Raw genomic sequence first — 19,087 nt, 5'->3', positions numbered from 1 at the left:
AAAAAGAACCGGGACTTCTAGTATCTGAAGGACGAAGGCAAGTCCCGAACAATCCTAGTCCTCCTCTCCCAAGGCACCAGCTCATAATACCCGTGCTCCTCAGACTCCTTTAAATGGTACAAGTAGACTGGCTCGTCCACTTTAATCATGTATCCATCCGTAGTAGCCAGCCATATCCGTATACAGCTGACCACTATCCTCTAAGAATTGGGCATAAGTTGCTTGAATGCAATACCAAAACGGCCTGAAAGCTCTATAATAAATGAGTGGACGGGGAACCTAAGTCCACACATGAAGGCAGCCTAGAAGCATACCTCCCCAGGGAAGAAGTGGCAAGCTCATTCCTCCTCACGGGGTAGACGAACCCTAACCCTATCGGGGAACTGGAATCTATCCTTAAACCTAGAAAGTGTATCTCCGTCCAAACCACACACCTCTTCAATGGCATGAAAAGCCCTAACCTCTCGAGGGGTAGAGACAGCGGTATCCCCCTCCACCGGGTCGTCGCTAGAAGACAACGCAGTCTCGAGATCACTAGATTTAACCTCAGACATTCTCTCCCTCTCACCCACCAAACCTTTAAATCAATTGATTGATTGACTAAGCACAAGAAATAACTCACCCAATGCAATACCTAAACCACTACCCTTAAAAACAAAATTCCCAACCAAGAGGAGAAAAGCACGAAAGTATCTAAGGAAGCCCCCAAACGAGCAAACAAAAAGGAAATCGAGGGGCATACTACCTGATGTGAACCCCGTCAAGAATAATGAGACCCAACAACGAAAGGGAACCCAAGATCGTTCTATGAACAGATTCAAATGGGAGACCTCGACCCATTGTTTATGACAAACAAGAACCTCGGTATGAGAAAGATGCCACAAATGGTGGTGGAAACTCCGTTTGATAAGTCGAGATGAACGCCACGGGAACCCAATAAGTTCGAGTAGTTCTTCAAAGAACCAAAGAGAATAAACCTCACAAGTTTTTATCAAAAAATATATGAAAAGCGTTTACAGACTTAGATGACTATTTAAGGGCTTCTTAAAACTTGACAGACAAGAAAATTTATTCTAAAATAACTCCTAATTGATACCTAACTATATTAGGAATAAAGTTTGACCTAAAAAGTATTAAATGCACCTAAAAACCATTAAATGCACCTAAAAACAAGGAAATAAATCACCTAAACCTAGAATAACGTTTTTTACATAGACCTAAAATATTTCATGCCAACTCTTAGCCTTGACCGGATCCTTCTAGAACTTGAATCAAGATGACGATTTTTTGTTGCCCACGTGGATCATGCTCAATGGGCCTCCATGAGTTTGCTTGAACCCATAACTCTTGGATGAGTTCGTTAAGTACATCCTTGAACTTCTTTGCTCGTGCTCTTGTAACCGACCCAATTGGTACTTGAACGAGATCCTTCGAAGCGGTGGCTTGATCTCCATCACTACCCTAACCTCAGAGCTATTGACCATGAAAACTAAAAAGAAAACAGAGGGAAATAGATGAATACTAAAAACCTCGAAAACCAAAAACAAACACAAAAAAGGAGGGAAAATTAGAAATTTATCATAGTTTATATCTACGCCGAAAAGAAAAAAGAAGCAGAAAGAAGGAAGAAAAGCATACCTCAAAAGAAAAATGTAGAAAGCTCGGCCACACACCAGCTCTGAGAAGAATTGCAGAGAAAGGTTGGAGAAGAAAAGGCTTAGAGCAATGATTGAGAGTTGGAGAAAGTGAAAGGGAAAGTGAAAAGAAGAGAAGTTTTAAAACCAAGGCACAAAAACTGAAATCCAATGGGAAATTCAAGAGTTACACAATTGGAGCATTAACTCCACTAATCAGAATACGCCACGTGGCCACGATGGGTGTGGCGCCACCACCACGCATTAAATGTGGAGCAAAATCCCAAAAGCCATGTCCAGGTCAGAAAACCTTTCACCTTTTGATGGTCATCATAGCACATCATGGCGACCACAAAACCTGGGGGGCAGCTGATGGAACTGACGAGTTCAACTTCCTTGGACGATCTCACCAAATATACTCGTCCACCTCGACACGACATGAACGAACACAGGAGAGCCATTAATTAGAGCATTTAATACCTCGATTAGTTATCAAATAGTAGGCAGGCCGTTGGGGCCTCATCAAAACCCATATTCATGAATCCTGAGGTGTTACAAAAAGGGCACTAAAGCCACAATTAAGGCCTCCAACAACTAGGAACCATGAAACTATATATATATACTTTGATCAGAGACAAACCAGGTACATAGACACACCTAAAAAACACTCATAGTTACTCTGATATTCTGTGTTATTCTTTAAAGGCTTTCTTATACTAATTTTGGTATCAGAGGCATTGTGGTAGGCACCACACTGGTGACCATCTCGAGGGAGCTATCTCACTATATTTGTAGAGACACGGATAAGGACTCAGCTTCATCTGGACGCACTTACAAAAACTGATGATTTGCAATTCATCATAAATCATAACCTTTTTGTCTTTGAACGACTTTTGATTTTTGCACCAAATTAAATCCTAATTTAATTCTATTGATGCAATCCAAATTTGATACATTTTGACACTAAACTTTGTCAACACTTGTATGAATCCCAACCAGGTTCATGTAAATGGAACACGTTTCTACCATTTTGGGCTTAGTGAAATCATAGGACTAAAGAATCAGCTATGCTTTGAAGTTGACATCTTCCCATGCTAGAGAGTAGAGACAGAGAGAAGGCACCAGTCTTGATGCTGATGTAGACATGACACATGCATCCTTCTATGGATTACGCATAACATGGAAAAGGCCGAGCGTGCTAGTAGGTTTTGGTCAATTCTGCTAAAAAAAGACAAGTCGTTTTTGGTCTGACGAAGGAACCATGGTCGGGTTCTAAATTATTATTATCCGTAGAAAATATCTTCAGGGCGTCAATGCAGACCTTGACTAATTTTTACTACCAAATACCAATACCAATTATGAGGTTTGGAGTTTAGTGGACGGCAGCGAAAACATGGAAAATGTGACACAACTAGGAACATCATTTTGAATGACAATGATAGCCTTTTCTTAATGGAAATCATACTTTTAAGTTGTAACCCACTTCACTGTACTATTTTTGTCAATAAATACACGTAAATATAAATACTTTTCAAGTTTAGCACTATATTAGTATTTAACTAGTCGCTAACCCGTGCGATGTACGGAAAAGTTATTAACTATGAAAAAAAAATTCAACAATGAATAATTAGACATTTTGCTAATTAGTATTTTTTTTTTTAAATGAAGAAATATTTAACTTCTATACTTTTGCAAAACTCCCAATAGTTATGTATATATATATAGACACACTCAAAACTAATATAAACTGCAAAGATATAAACAAAGACCATGTTTTGAGGAATAATTAATTGAAATTAATCCAAACAAATAATTAATCAACCAAAAATCACATGAACCTAAATAAAAAACATTTAAGGTGAAGAATTAAGATCAACCTACTGAAACGCAAATACTAAAAACTTCAAACCTAAAACTTCAAAATTTATAGAATCCCCAAATTCTACTTCAAAACCAACCAAGTTCAACAAATTTATATATAATATACCAAATAAAAATTTATCAAAAGACATAGGTTGCAGCTTTGATTTTTCTCCAAAAAATTAGAGATGCTTTATTTGCCATATACAATATAAAATAATTAATAGAAATTCCAACCCAAAAACCAAACCCACAAAAACAATGTAAATATAAATGTGGAGATTAACCCAAATGCTCAAAAGAAAATCAATTCTAAGCATAATAAAAGAATAAGATAGAAAGAAAAGTTCATGCACATGTGAAAGCAAATAAGAAATTTGACATAAAAGATAAAATTCATTACTAACAATATAAACAAATATCCACATATGTTGAATTGAAATTCTATTAATAATAATATAAAGGTGGTAATTGTTTTTTGAGTCCTATTTTCAACGTGAGTCCTTTTTTTTTTTTTTAGTCCTATCAGAATTTTTTGTTTTATTTATTCAAATAATATTGATGTGAAAAATTGTAGTGAAATTGAGAAAGAAAGACTTACCCCACTCTTATTAAACTGATCATAATAGCGCTTGATTTCTTCATCGGTCATTTCACGCTTTGCTATATATTCATATACTTGGCCATCAATTATGACCCTTTTTTCAAACTTACTGCCCATTCATGCAATCGTAGTCTAGGCTGAATTGGAGATCAGTTTCTGGGTTTGTTTCTGTTTGTGCAAAAGCGTGAGAGTGAGAGAATGAAAGGAGATTGGGAGATAAATCATAAAACTATTGTGTTTGTGGATGTGGGATGTGCTGTGCTCTTCTTGAGCCGAAAATTAGTAGTATTTATATGTTATCTCTTGCATGTATTAGACTTTGAATGATAAACAACCTCTTTTTATTTTTTTCAATATTTATCTTTCTTGGATGTATTAAAATTTGAATGATAGACAATCTCTTTTTAGGAGGGGAGATAATGATGAGTTTGAGTTTAAGCTAGACTTATTAGAAAGATAAAATTTTACTCTTTGTTAAATTTGGATTAAACAAAAATAATTTTATTTAAATAAAATGATAATTTTATTTAAATATTGTACTGACGTGGAAAATTGTAGGAGTTTCAAAGACTTCGGTTTTATATATATTTCAATATTTATCTTTCTTGGATGTATTAAAATTTGAATGATAGACAATCTCTTTTTAGGAGGGGAGATAATGATGAGTTTGAGTTTAAGCTGGACTTATTAGAAAGATAAAATTTTACTCTTTGTTAAATTTGGATTAAACAAAAATAATTTTATTTAAATAAAATGATAATTTTATTTAAATATTGTGCTGACGTGGAAAATCGTGGGAGTTTCAAAGGTTTCGGTTTTATATATATATATATATATATATATAGATTATTAAGGCTGGACACACTTAGCTTGGTGTGTGTATATATATATATATATATATATATATATTGTTTGATAAAAGCGATAGTTATTTTATTTATGAAGTAAAATCGTTTTGTACAATGAAATGTTAACATGGACAGTTCTCTGGTCAAATATTAAAATTATTTTTCTGAATATATCCGGTAAAGTTTGAACCACATCCAAGTAACAAGATTCTTGAGTTGCTCCTGGAATATCCTGCTTATTTGTTTGTTTTTTCATCATTCTCGCCGTAAAATTTTCTAATTCCTTGACAAATTTTCAATTGTCTTCATATTCCTTAGGATTCTGACCCATTGTAGCCTTGTAGGTATAAAAGACCAGCCAAGACTTTCGGCCAAAATACCCTCTCTACACCGAGTCGTTTAAGCTCTTCAATTGATTTTTATTTCCATAATTTCAATGGAAGAGGGGAGATTTAAACCGACGGAAACTTCAGAAGGCGTACGCCACAATACTCTTGACTCATCTGAGTGTTATTACACCACAAACAAGGCAAAAACTCTCATTTATTATATCTAGTGAGGTATATTATGAGTAGTTCTAACCTTTAGGACCACAAATTATTTCAAATTTTTTTTTGCCACAGTTCTGATATAGTAGACCATGAGTGATTAACTATCATTTACATATAGACTTATTATTTTTTCTTCACCAATCACACTCTGTCACGTTACAGTTATGACAAGAAGTTATGAAAAATTTGATGGTCCTAGACTTTTCCTATAATTATTATGAAAAAAAACAACAGACAAGAACACTTTGTCACACGCTTTTATGATCAAAAAATCTAGGGACACACTTTGTCACACTTTATTGTAATTTGCACATATATCAAATGATGATTGGATTATTTTTCACCAAGTATCAATGATGGTCCATATGCTGGTTATGACAAGGTGTGTGGCAAACTATGTGATGCTAAGAGAATTACTTTTTAGGACCTTTAAGCATAAAACCACGTCATATCTTTTGTCTCTCTCTAAATTTAAGCGAATGATTTATGTTTGGCATAGTGGATGCACATTGGGTAATTTTAGTCATATATGGAATGTCACATTGCCAAGTTTATGTTTTTGGATTGTGAGTTGTACTGACAATTAGAAGGGCTATTGCATTGCAACACTTCAAAGTAAGAGATAATTCCCAATATGCTCATGTAGTATGTGCAAGTAGAAAGAAATGAGAAATTATTGTTTTACGATGTTTATATTTTTTTAAGTTATGTATTCACCTTTTTAAGAATGTCAAAATTTTACAAATGATGTAAATAAGTATATAACTATGAATACTGTTGGATGTAAACTAATCAAAGCTCAAAAATAAGAATTCCTTATTAAAGCTTTTACTACTTATTCTTCTTCTTCTTTTATTATTTTTTTTTAATGCTAGCTAAATATATAGTAAATACTCATCATGCACCAGAGGGGTGTATGTATTAATTTGTTAGTGTCAAGTACCAAAAAAATTTATAAAATAGTTTATAGTTTTAACATTTTCAATATTTCATTAAGCAATTTTTTCCTTAAACAACATATAAAGTAAAATATTTAGGGTCATATTAACAAATAATCTTAGAGTAATTGTTAACAAACCAAATTAGGAAAATTTTAACCCTACTTTCATGGGAGATATAAAAAGCTGTAAAAAAAATTAATTACTTTTTCTAATAAAATATTTCTAATTTTCAAGTCGTGGGATTAATATGGTTTGTTCTTCCTAGAATCACCGACCTAATAAAAAATAAATATTTTATTTTTGAGAATCAACAATAAATAATAATGTTATATAAAAAATAAAATTATAACCTCGAATTGTACTTAAAAGTGGTTAAAGTATATTCTATTAGTAGTAATTTAATCACACAAAAAAGGTACTTACTATTCTATTAGTATTAAAATTGACACTTCTAATGATTGCTCAGGACTAATAAAGGTAGCGCCGGCAGCCGAAAAGGGTGAAAAGGTAAAATTGCAGAGTCCTTAATTGACATTGATTTGGTACCAAACAAACTCCTCTCAGAACATAAATCTAGAATCTGCTTGAGCCCTTGAGGTTTTGCCTTGGAGTACTAGTCTTTATCTTTGTCTTTTAAATACACAAATAACTTAGTGTAGTTTAGGAGTAGCTTTGCTTTCTTTTCATTCCAATACTCTGAGAATCTGAGGACCACCACCACCACCAACCACATCCAATCGATACCCAAAAGCTGCTTTGTGTTGTTTCAATCTTTTGCTTTTGCAGACTGAAGGTTCAGGGTATCTCTCTCTTTTCTTTTCTTTTTTTCTCTCTGTTAAGTTTTTTGTTTTATTTCAGTGTATCCATTGGAATCCAATGCCTTTTGGGTTTTCAAGATAATGATTCATGAGGCTGTATGTTTTTTTTTTTTAATATAATATAATATAAAACCCTTTGAAATCCTTTTCTAGAAGAAAAAATTGTGCCTTTAATGCATTGATAGGAAAAAGCATGTTGCTTTGCCTTTTTGGGCTGTTTGATAATTAACGTGATATGAAGTTTTTATATGCGTTATGAGTTTCGTGATTTTTGGATTCTTGTGGGGGAGATTTGGAATTAGTTCGTTTATGGATTAGTGGGTTTTGGCTGGTTTTGTGTTTTGTCTTATTAATTGACTGTAATTGGAGGTCTTCGAATAGTTGAGGTATGTATATATGTGTGTGTTCAATGCTTGATTTGTTTGTGGGATTGATCTTGTTGGCTGAGAATAGCTTTCCGTGATTGGTTAATTTTTGTTTCTGTTGTTTATTTATTTATTTATTTTTGATAAACATGCAATCAGTTGATAACACAGTGCGGATGGACCCATATTAATATTTATTCTATGCATCTTTCATACCTGTTGATATAGTATAATGGGTGTTTTTGTTTGTTTTAAATCATTGAGTTCTGCGTGAAAATTTAGAGTGCAAAATATGTGATCCCCAATCTCCTTTTGAGAATTTTGAACAAATTAATTAAGTAATAGGTTGTATTGTGTTTCGTTTAGTAATATGCAATCACTGTCAGTTTTGATTTTACTGTTCTGAGAGTTTGTTTTGCTCAAGATTTAACTTGTGCTGATTAGTTTTCTAACCTTAGTTTTAGGAATGGATTATAATGCTGGGTCACTGATTGTAGCAGATTCATCATAGGATGATGGATATGTTTGAGCTGCATAAAACACCTTTCAATCAACATGAAAAATAAGTGAAACTGTTGTTTGCTCTCAATACAATAGCGTTGTAGGGCTCTGAATATATTGTAGGGATGTCTGTTTGTACTTGCTTATTTGTTGGTCCTATCCAGGACTAAATTATTAGTAAATGCAATTATTATGGTGATTGATTACAATAAAATGAAGTAAAGAAAAGGAGTAAAATGTGGTGAAAAAAAAGAAAGAAAAGTAAATATGCTACCCATTCAAGAGCTATTCCTTCATCCAGCTATGAGCAGAAGAAACATGTTGTCTTAGGCGTTATTGGTTGCTTCTATAAAGGGACAATTCAAAGGCTTACATTGCTGAAGTTCACCTGTAAAGTTGAAAAGGAATTATTGGTTCCATTGATGGATTCCTATCATACTGCATAAGCTTGTTTCTGCTGCAGTGTTCTGCACGGTCTCTAATAAGTAATCCAATGATGCATTAGATTTATGATGTTGTTTTATCTTGTATATAGCAAAATGATAGGCTTGCATGTGCTTTAACTAAATCCGAAAAGGAATTCATGTTTGTCATTTTTCGTTTATTTACAGATGGAAGTGCAAAATTCTGAACATGGTCATATAATTGAAGTGTGTGGAGATGTGCAAGCTGCAGCAATGAGTTTCACAGGGAGTAAGATTTGTGGGGAAGCACCATGTGGATTTTCAGATGCTAAAGCCAGTTCCAAAGATGCCAAGGAACGGTCAGCATCTATGCGGAAACTTTTGATTGCTGTTGTACTGTGTATCATTTTTATGAGTGTGGAAGTCGTTGGAGGTATTAAAGCCAACAGTCTTGCAATTTTGACTGATGCAGCTCATCTATTGTCCGATGTGGCTGCATTTGCAATATCTTTATTCTCACTTTGGGCATCAGGATGGGAGGCAACACCACGTCAGTCATACGGTTTCTTCAGAATTGAAATATTGGGTGCTCTTGTTTCCATACAGATGATATGGCTTCTTGCTGGGATCCTTGTTTATGAAGCTATTGCTAGAATTATCAATGATACTGGTGAAGTTCAGGGCTTTCTCATGTTTGTAGTTTCTGCATTTGGTTTGGTGGTTAATATTGCCATGGCTCTCTTGTTGGGACACGATCATGGTCATGGTCATGGCCATGGACATGATCATGGACATGGTGGACATGTTCATGGCCATGGTGATCATGGTCATAGCCATGGTGGTCATGATGAATTGCATAACCATGGTTTAACTGTTACCACCCATCATCACCATCATCATCACAATCATCATGATGAGGGGGACTCTGAACATCATGATCATCATGATGAGGGGCACTCCATAAATGACCATGAACACCATCATGATCACAAAGCTGATCACGCCGAGCCTCTACTGAAGAAATGCTGTGAAGGTGAAAAGAAGCCAAAGGATGAAGCTAAACAGAAGAAGCAACGGAATATTAACGTACAGGGGGCTTATCTTCATGTACTTGGGGATTCCATTCAGAGTGTTGGGGTGATGATTGGTGGGGCAATTATATGGTATAAGCCTGAATGGAAGATTATTGATCTGATATGTACCCTTGTATTCTCTGCAATTGTGTTGGTCACAACAATCAGGATGCTGCGGAACATTCTGGAGGTTTTGATGGAGAGCACACCCAGAGAAATAGATGCCACAAAGCTTGAGAAAGGTCTCTGTGAGATGGATGAGGTAGTTGCTATCCATGAGCTGCACATTTGGGCCATAACCGTAGGGAAAGTCTTATTGGCTTGCCATGTTATAATTAAGCCCGATGCTGATGCTGATATGGTACTGGACAAAGTTATAGACTATATCAGGAGAGAGTACAAGATCAGTCACGTGACTATTCAGATAGAACGCCAGTAGATGCTGAGAGAGTTATTGATGATATAGGTAGCATGTTGCAGTTGGTGGGTTTGGACGTGTCTTGAAAGTTTCAAAAAAAATTTTCCTTCTATATATTCAAGATTGTGTCTGCTATATGGCTGGTTCTTTTAGTATCTGTACATTGCAGAGAGGAGAATTGCTATTTAGTATATCTCTTCGTGCAACAATTTCAATCTCTCTACATTTGCCTTTATTATCAGTTGCTGAAATAGATCTTTTTTATTCTTCTACAGCCATCAAAATTATAAGAGCTATTGAAATGAATGGTTTGAATTGTTCAAAAGTAGAACTAATAAGTTGTGGGCCTGCTGCTTTGTTTTTTGTTTTTTGTTTTATGTTTTTTGTATTTTTTTTGGATAAATAAAATAGGCTGTTTATTTGAAGTTTGTAACCCTGAAATGGGGCTTTAGCGGGGGATCACTAAATAGATACCTGTATACTGGTTAGTATTGTAGTATGCGGTGGCATGATCATCTTATTCTTATCTAGTATCCACCAGTGACAAAGAGTCTTAGGGGAGGTTCTATCTGCATTTTTATCATTCATATGGTACATGCTCTAGGGAACATTTTACTGACTTCTGTTGGTGCAAGAACAGAACATGTCATGACTAAATGTTACATATTATTGTAGAACTCCACAACTGGAAAATTATAAGCACAACATGCAACTTGAATACCCTAAAATCCTGCTACTTTTGCTTGTAACAGAGTCTCAGCAGATATTCTATGCATTTTTATTGCTTGTACTGGACCTGTTTTAGGGAACATTTTACTGATGTGTCTACTGATGCAATTGCAGAACATGTGATGACTAAATGTTACATATTTTTGTACAACTCCACAACGGAAAAATTATAAGCACAACATGCCACTTGAATGCTGGAAAATCCTGCTTCTTTTGCCAAACTTTCGAATTCTCTTTCTGTCCTTTCTTTACCATCCGGGTTTGTCTTCATCAGGAACAAATATAACTGAAACAAGCTTTTATCAGCAGCGGTAGTTGCAGGGGCTTCTGGAATCACCATATCTACTAGTATCACTTTCCCCTGGTCTGGTAGTGCTTCATGGCAGTTTTTTAGTATCTTCAAGCAGTATTTGCCATCCCAACCATGAACTATCCACTGTCTCATACAAATCACAATGTCAGTTGAAAACTGTCCAGAATCTACAACCAAAGAATTAGTAATCTATGTTTGTTGTCCAGAATCTACTCAGTTTATACATCATTAACTAGTGCTTATGGGGGGGAATAAAACCTTCAAAAACCGGTGTCATTGAGAGGGATATAGACAATATTTGTTAGATTTGATTACCTTCATGAAAATGGCATCTCCTTTTGGAATGTTTACAAACATGTCTCCTGCAACGTGCTTGATACCTGCAAAAGTAACCTCCCAGGAATTAACAGAGAAAATTATGGAAGTGAATTAATTTAAGAGCAAATTGCAGATGCCATACTAGTGACTCCTGATTGTTTCAATTGACACTTCAAATCCATTTTTCTATTTTTATGTTGACTAAAGGTTGAGAGCCTAACATGACCCCTTAGTATTAAAATGGAACAAGTCTTGTCTTGGGCTAGCCTTGCCATGAAGCAGGAACATCTACGGGTCACTCACTGAATAGCTTTGGTACACCATGAAGTCCATAGACTCCATACTCCATATTAATCCACTTTAGGTTTGGTTTAAATCAAAGCATGACACAAGTAGGTTCCCAAGCTCTTATAGTACAAAAATGCACAATTTTCTATCAAATTTTGATCTGAAGTAGCATTTTCCTATTAAAGAAGGAGATGGTTATTTGATGAAACCCAAACATTGAAATTCATACCAGGATAGGAGGGTGACTTTTCTAAAACAGAGGCCAAGTCAAAGTTGACACCCTTAATGGTAGGGTACTTGGAGATGATCATGTTAAGGATGGTGCCATCACCACCTCCTACATCCACCAGCAATTTCAGACCTTCAAAACCCTTGTATTTCTCAAGAATCTTCTTCATAACTAATGGGTTAAAATCTTTCATTGAGCCCTTAAAAATTTCACGGAATTTGTCATCCTTCCCAATGTACTCAACTGCATTCATTCCATAAGCCCTGTAAAATGGAAGTCCTCCTTCCAGAACTGCATCTTTCAAATGGTACCTGTTGTGATGGTACTTAACATGACAATTTTTATAAAATGAAAAAAAGAAAAATAAAAGATGGTAAATGATAATGATAATAAAGAAAGTTTTAGCCTTTTGTTAAACACTTAGTGTGCGTTTGGATTGCACGTTTCCAATGTGCAATCCAGCGTTTGCGTTTTTGGCTGGGTCCCACGACACTATTCACGACCCAACCAAAAATATAAAAATGTGCGTACCAATGCATTCTTGGATCTCACGGCACTATTCATACTTTTAAAATTTATTTTGTTACAGTATTTTCAGTAATAAGTTTTCAGTTTTCAGCAAATAAGTGGTATCCAAACACATTTTTAAAGTGATACCTAACATTAAAATTTTGCAAAAATTCAATTTAGTCCCTTGACTTCTATTTCAATTGTCAAATTAGTTCATAATGTTTAATTTTTATCAATTTAGTCTTCCACTTTGTGAAAATAAATCAATTTGACCCTTCCCCACAAATTTGTTAACAAGCAATGCTGTTTAAACATTTTTTTTATTAATTTTTAAATGACAACATTTATGAGATGCTCCATGTAATAGGTCTTGTTGTTTGATGAATATTATTTAAAATAATAATAATAATAATAATATTTAAACACTTCCATTTACTAGCATATTTGGACAAAAATGACTAGATTAATTTATTTTGATAAAACGTTGGACTGAGTTGACAATAATTAAAATTTAAAGACTAATTTGATTATTGAAGTATAAGTCAACGAACTAAATAGAAGATGGTACTGATGACAAACTAAAGGAAAGTTTTAGCCTATTGTTAGCTTTAGATAGTAATACCAGGTATTCATCTCGACCTTGTCCTGGAACAAATCTAACAAGGGTGCAAGTGATCCTCCAATTCCATCCTGGTTTTTGATGAAGTATTTGGAAACAGGTGCCAAACCATAGAGCCTTGAAACCTGGCCATCATGCTGATGGGTGGCAATAGAGCAAGCGAGTACAGAGTGGCTAGCAAGAAGCTTGAGCATACAATCAAGAAGCAAAGACTTGTCTTGATTGCTGTGAGTGGGGAGCTGGGATGCTATTTGGGAACTAGAAAGAAGTGCTCCAGGACCAGCTCTATCCAAAATCTCAAGCACACCAAGCTCTACTGCTGCTTTCAATACCATGGGCAACACTGATGCAGTTGCTAGTTGCATTGCATACTGGGAAAGACTGTCCTCTTCATTGGTGGATGCACCAATCTGGCTTTCCTTGGAGCTCATGATGTGGTTTTGGTGTCAAACAGAACTTTTGAACCAGGTTGAGTATGCTAGGTAGCTGCAGGATCTTGTTTGATAAAACCAGACCACTGTAACTTTGTTAATTGATTACCATGAAATCAGAACTTTGTGTTCAAAAAATCACAGCTCTGACCCCTTCCGCTGTCTTTGGGCGGCTTGACTTGCACCAGGTTATTTTTAAATCTTCAAAATTAATTAAAATATGTGGTGACAAGGCTTGTTGGATGGCAAATCGAAGATGAAAATCACAATCAATTGAATAACATATCAAGAAGTCCATGGATACAAAGTTTTTCACAGTTAGGTTAATTTGACTTGTTAGGTGCCGTTTGGATTCGGATGAATGTTGCATCTGCGTCCACGTTTCAGCTTTTTTTTTTTTTTTTTTTTTTTCATTTCACGCGTTCTGCAGAAAGGCAGGGACAATTAACACTATAGCAGTACTGTTTATATACTGTTCATGGGACCCACAGTCACTTTATTCATAAAAAATATTAAAAATGAGTCCCACGGTACTATTTATACATTTAAAAATTATTTTGTTACAGTATTTTCAGTTTTCAGTTTTTAGTTTCAGCAACAATAAGTTCAATCCAAACAGACCCTTAGTGCATAATAAAAATGATGTCATTGATAACCATATGAGAAATAGATATTAGACTAATCTTGCTCCAATCACAACTTGCTATCTTAGTAAGGTGAGAAAAAATGTTGGGTTTAAGCAATAACTCATGATATATTGGTTATTAGTTCAGCTTTTAGTCAATGACTCAGATATTTTAACTTTGGTGAACTAATAACTCAGATGCATCATAAGTACAACTTAGTAGATTTGCACCAGAAATATAAATTGTTTAAAAACTGAACTTAAGATCAACCTTTTAAAACTGAACAAACAAATAGACGAAAGATAGAAGGAATTTTTTCATTTTTGAGAGTGATTACAACTTTATTTAATAATCAAAGATCAGACCAATGACACGATAAATACCACATATTTTAAAATTTTGAAACTAATAAGAAATGATAAATTTAAGTAATTAAATCAACATTCTAACAAGGACAAGCATGTTCTAGGAATTGTACATTATAAGTCAAGCACTAGATGTTTTGAACATGTCTAAACAACATTCAGTTGCAAGTCCTCTGTTCCAGAATTTCTCATAGTATTCTGCATATGTAAAATTTCTATAGATTGCAGGATGATCATTGTCGATAAGATCCTTAGCAGGTCCTATTAGAGCATCATTTGATGGACAGTAGAATGTTGGGATTGATATTCGCTCTTTGTTGCAGTTCACAACAGCTCGATGAAGCACACTTTTGTATTGATCATTGCTAAGTACCTGATGCAATGAAAAGTTTCTTGTTTATTATTTAAGTAACTATGAGAAACCTCAATTATAACTCGATTAATTTAATCCTTTTAGGGTATGACGCATATTAGTTTATCTTGTTTATTGTATAAAAATACCCCTCGAAAAAATTGATACTTAAAAAAAAAGTATATATTCATTTTCGAGATGAAAATAAGTTCAATTAAACATGTAATAAAATAATGACAACGGTCTCAGAAAGTAGCTAAGAAAGTAGCTAAGGGTGTAATTGTACCTGCATTTGGTCACCAATGTTGACAATGAAGGTATTGGGAATAGGATTGACAGCAATCCATTTGCCATTTCTTAAGACCTGCAATCCAGGCACATCATCTTGAAGAAGAATTGTGATTAAGTTAGGATCAGTATGACCAGGCAACCCATAAGTAAGCTCTGGCTGTGGACAAGGTGGATAATAATTCAATGCCATATGTTGACCCTGCTTGCCTGAAGCCTTTTCAATGCAATCTCTTTCTAGGCCCAAGCTCTCTGATATGGCCTCTAGCAACCTTAGCACTAATCCTCTAACACTGGTGCAATACTCAGCCACATCCTCCCTATATAAAATTAAAAAACAACATAATCAGTTGTAATCAAAATCTAAAAATATAATGGTTTTTTTTTCACACTGGAATATTCTTTAGAACTTTCAATTAAAGTATAGTCGTCATAATAAGAGTAATTCTAAAATTACAAATTATTTCACAATTTTTGTGCCACAACTTTGATATGACAGATTATGAATGGTTAACCATCACTTTCATATGAATTCACCATTTCTTTTCCGCCAATCACACTTTATCACATTCCAGTTTTGATAAAAAGTTGTGAAAAATTTTACAATTATAAACTTTTCCTTCTAATAAACGAAAAAAGGTGCACCATGGCAGTACACTAACTTCTTTAGCCTTGTATAATCCTTGTGGCCATTTGAAAAATGTTTCTATTAATTTTACTGTGCAAAGGACCATTTTTGATGTGACGGGTATTTTTTCACCGACCTAGTATTGTTGATGTACCGTGTTGGCCAGTGGCCATAGTATTTTTGACAAAATTAGAGAAATTGAAGTCACCGATTACGCATGTGGTGCTACATGCGTGTGCGTAACGTAGCGTAGGTAGTGCTATCTGTTTTAAAATTTTGGGGGATTTATGTGACTTAACGTGTCTTGTTCTTCTACTAAAAAAAATGTGTCTCGTTGGATTATTAATAAAAAAGAAAAAATAAAAATAGTGTCATTTTCACAATACAAGGACCAATAGGAAATAAAGGGATATCGTATGGTAAGGACTATAGGGCGACATTGAAAAGTTTTCAAAATATTCATCACAACTACATTTAGTTTTTGCTTGTTTTAATAAGCTTATTTGCATTGTATTTGTTAAAAGATATAGTTTTTGGTAAGGGTGAAAATGGAATGGTCTAGTCTAATTTTTTTGCATTTTTTGCGACCAAATTTGTCTGTTCAGTCTATGAAAAGCTTAAAAAAAAAAATGACCAGACAATTGATCGGTTTCTAGTGGTTCTAGGCTAATTGGTCCTGATCAATTTGGTTCGAATTTTGATCTTGGGCCTGTATTGTTGGGTTTCCAATTTTTCGAGTTTTTGCAAATAATTTTGGGTTTTTTTTTTTTTATAAAAAAATAGCTAATTGAATTTTTTTTTTTTTTTTTTTGAGAAGAAGCTAATTGATTTTTAAAGACCCAAATATATGTTCAATTTTATTAAAATAGAATGAGAGAGTTAGATTATTTGGGTTTTTTAAAAATATATATATTTATATATAATATAATATGAAAAAAAAAATGTATATAGAATTGGTTTGCTTGGTTTGGACTATTTTTGTAAATCTGATACCAAATTAAAACCCATATTTTTTTTTTTTTAAATGGAGAACCAAACTGGATACCTCAGAAAACTGTTCCAGTCGGTCAATCAGGTATGAACATATTTTTTTTTACAATCCTAGTTTTTAGTAGGTTTTATGTTAAAGTATAACAAAAAGGAAAAAAAAAAAAAATCTAGCTTATTCTCACACCAAAAAAAAAAAAATTTAAATTATTGGAAAAAAAAAAAAAAAAGAAGCAAAAAGCAAAAAGTGAAAAGCAGTAACAAAATGCATGTTAGGAATTATTTGTTTTCACTCATTTATTTGTATGGTATTTATTAAAAATTTAATTTTTTTTGTAACTTTTATATTAAATGTGTTCTAAAAATGTGTTTAAAAAGTTAAAATATAAGGCCCCGTTTGATAGAGTAGTTAAACAACATATTTTCAATTTTTAAATAATTTACATACATTTTCACACACTTTTTTATCCACATATATTTCAATATTTCTCAAACTTTTCAATCAAACTGTCCCTAAATTATTTGAAAAAATAAAATAATGTCACCAAAAAAAAAAAAAAATTCAACCAGTCCCAATCCCAAAGCCTCACTAAATTAATATAATATATACTTTAGGTACGAAATTAAAAGTTTTTTTTTTCTTTTTTAATAAGAAAATAACAGAAAAGGAGATAAAATGACTCAATCATCTAGGGATGCTCAGACATAAGCTAGTCCGAAACCTGTGGCTTCACATGTGGGGAAGGATCAAAATCATATTTTTAAGTTTTAACCAAGTTTTAAATTGATTAATAAACTGACAGTAAAGTAATGGAAAGAGGCACACATAATTAACGCGAGGACGCATATGAGTCCGAGTGAGCCGGCCACCATACCTAAAGGAAGAAGGATTAGAAGGCCATTCGTTCACGTAGTCCTCAAGAGGGTAACAATGGAGTCTTAAAAAATCCCTCCAGTTTGATACCTTCTCAGTCTTTACATTGAAACTAGTAGAAAGCCTGGTGGTTTTTGTTGGGTCATCCGAGTAACTCTTCATCCTCTCACTCTCTGGCAATCGGAAAAATTCTCTTGCTATGTTCATAATTGTACTAATCAGTGTCTCCGGTATTCCATGGTTTTTAATCTGACAAAAAGTTCAGCAGAATATATATATTAATGTAAGAACGAAGTTCAAATACAATAATAACAAAGGATTAGAGTAAGTACCTGAAAGAAACCTTCTTGTCGGCAAGCTTGGCCAATCTGTTTGATAATGTTGGAGTGGTTGGGGCCTTGTAAGCCTTGGAGATCAATAAGAGGAATGGAGGCATCCGAGGATTGAACATCAGAGAGGTTTGGTCGGTCGGAAATGGGTCGAATGTAGTTTGAGGGAACATGGTTCACACTTGAAGCAAGGTCGGTTAGAAGTACTTTGGTGGCGGTGGCGGTGGTGGTGGTGGCTGCCATGTTTTGCTAATTGCTAATTGCCAATTGCCAATTGGTAATGCTATCTATAATGATGCAAATTTGCTGATTTTGTGAGTTGGAAAGGGAACATTGTGAACCTATATATAAACTAACTGATACACAGTCACACACACATATAACGCGCACAATCAACAATGACATCACATTCTGACATAGAACATGTGACGGCATACTATACGAATTTATAGTTTTCTAATTTTTCTGGTTCTTCTGCAGTAAATTTGAGAATCTCTATTTTTGTTTTATTTATAAAATACTAATAATGTTTGGGAAAATCGAAAGGTTGAAGAAAATAGATGATTCTGCTGTCTTTTTTTTTCTGAGATAGATTCTGCTCTCTGTTCATAGTGATGCCACGTTGATACGAAAAGTTCGTATTTAATTTGTTTGTACTGATTGTTCAATTCTAGATCTTACTGGTCGTTGCACATGCTCGCACCGAAAGATCACAAGAGATATTTATTAGTTCGTGTTGGTAACTTTTTGGGATGTAAAAACTATTAGGATATTTATTTAGTGTTGGTAAATTTTTATGTATTTTGGGGTTTTACATGTACCAAGTTTTGGGTAATAAATGTGACAATTGGAACTGGAAAAAGAGCGCTAATCAAGCTATATGATTGAGGGAAATCGAAATTTGGGTCGAGCAAAATCAAAATTCAATGGAATAAGTCAATTTTTGATCAAGTAAAAGTCTAGCAAAAACTCTCGCGACTGAGATATTTGTTAGACACCCAGTTGAACAAAATCTAATTATGGGAATTTCCCTGCTTTGCTTCCAAAGTAAGATTTGTGCAAATCTTTAGCTCAAACCCTATTTGTATTAAAACCATACCTTAATTATAATCTCTAGAGAAGGAAGATGGCATCTAGAATCGAATGAAAACACCGTTTAACCCTAGTGTGTCTTCCAACCCTCA

The 19,087-nt window shown here is 34.1% G+C and overlaps 3 protein-coding genes across 6 annotated transcripts; 1 reads left to right on the top strand and 2 right to left on the bottom strand.

The window, feature by feature from the left end:
• Positions 1-7,002: 7,002 nt before the first annotated feature.
• Positions 7,003-10,291, top strand: LOC115975152 (metal tolerance protein 1-like). 4 transcript variants are annotated; one of them, XM_031095837.1, is made up of 2 exons: positions 7,003-7,231; positions 8,734-10,291. In XM_031095837.1, the coding sequence occupies exon 2, from the start codon at positions 8,734-8,736 to the stop codon at positions 10,036-10,038; it is 1,305 nt and encodes a 434-aa protein (XP_030951697.1). In that variant the 5' UTR covers positions 7,003-7,231; the 3' UTR covers positions 10,039-10,291. The 4 variants fall into 4 exon arrangements, with proteins under 4 accessions (XP_030951697.1, XP_030951696.1, XP_030951698.1 ...); XM_031095836.1 differs by having other exon boundaries at positions 7,003-7,238; XM_031095838.1 differs by lacking the exon at positions 7,003-7,231 and adding an exon at positions 7,383-7,642.
• A 279-nt stretch (positions 10,292-10,570) lies between these two features.
• LOC115975154 (caffeic acid 3-O-methyltransferase 1-like) lies at positions 10,571-13,872 on the bottom strand. Its single transcript, XM_031095840.1, has 4 exons — positions 13,027-13,872; positions 11,895-12,205; positions 11,375-11,439; positions 10,571-11,182 (listed from the first exon to the last, which is right to left on the bottom strand). The coding sequence occupies exons 1-4, from the start codon at positions 13,452-13,454 to the stop codon at positions 10,880-10,882; spliced, it is 1,107 nt and encodes a 368-aa protein (XP_030951700.1). The 5' UTR covers positions 13,455-13,872; the 3' UTR covers positions 10,571-10,879.
• A 576-nt stretch (positions 13,873-14,448) lies between these two features.
• LOC115975151 (protein DMR6-LIKE OXYGENASE 2-like) lies at positions 14,449-18,237 on the bottom strand. Its single transcript, XM_031095835.1, has 4 exons — positions 17,907-18,237; positions 17,576-17,823; positions 15,084-15,405; positions 14,449-14,818 (listed from the first exon to the last, which is right to left on the bottom strand). Exons 1-4 carry the CDS (start codon positions 18,144-18,146, stop codon positions 14,567-14,569), a joined length of 1,062 nt encoding a protein of 353 aa, XP_030951695.1. The 5' UTR covers positions 18,147-18,237; the 3' UTR covers positions 14,449-14,566.
• Between the last annotated feature and the right edge of the window lie 850 nt (positions 18,238-19,087).

The sequence above is a fragment of the Quercus lobata genome, chromosome 2 (assembly GCF_001633185.2).
Source record: "Quercus lobata isolate SW786 chromosome 2, ValleyOak3.0 Primary Assembly, whole genome shotgun sequence".
Classification (NCBI taxonomy): Eukaryota; Viridiplantae; Streptophyta; class Magnoliopsida; order Fagales; family Fagaceae; genus Quercus; species Quercus lobata.
This window is presented reverse-complemented; position numbering and strand designations above follow the sequence as displayed.

Coding starts and splice junctions, on each gene's coding strand:
- LOC115975152 (XM_031095837.1), top strand. CDS start 8,734: ATGGAAGTGCAAAATTCTGAACATGGTCATATAATTGAAGTGTGTGGA.
- LOC115975154 (XM_031095840.1), bottom strand. CDS start 13,454: ATGAGCTCCAAGGAAAGCCAGATTGGTGCATCCACCAATGAAGAGGAC. Junction 12,206..13,026: donor AAGGTCGAGATGAATACCTG/GTATTACTATCT, acceptor CCATCACAACAG/GTACCATTTGAAAGATGCAG. Junction 11,183..11,374: donor GAGATGCCATTTTCATGAAG/GTAATCAAATCT, acceptor TGTATGAGACAG/TGGATAGTTCATGGTTGGGA.
- LOC115975151 (XM_031095835.1), bottom strand. CDS start 18,146: ATGGCAGCCACCACCACCACCGCCACCGCCACCAAAGTACTTCTAACC. Junction 17,824..17,906: donor GACAAGAAGGTTTCTTTCAG/GTACTTACTCTA, acceptor ACTTTTTGTCAG/ATTAAAAACCATGGAATACC. Junction 14,819..15,083: donor ACATTGGTGACCAAATGCAG/GTACAATTACAC, acceptor TCATTGCATCAG/GTACTTAGCAATGATCAATA.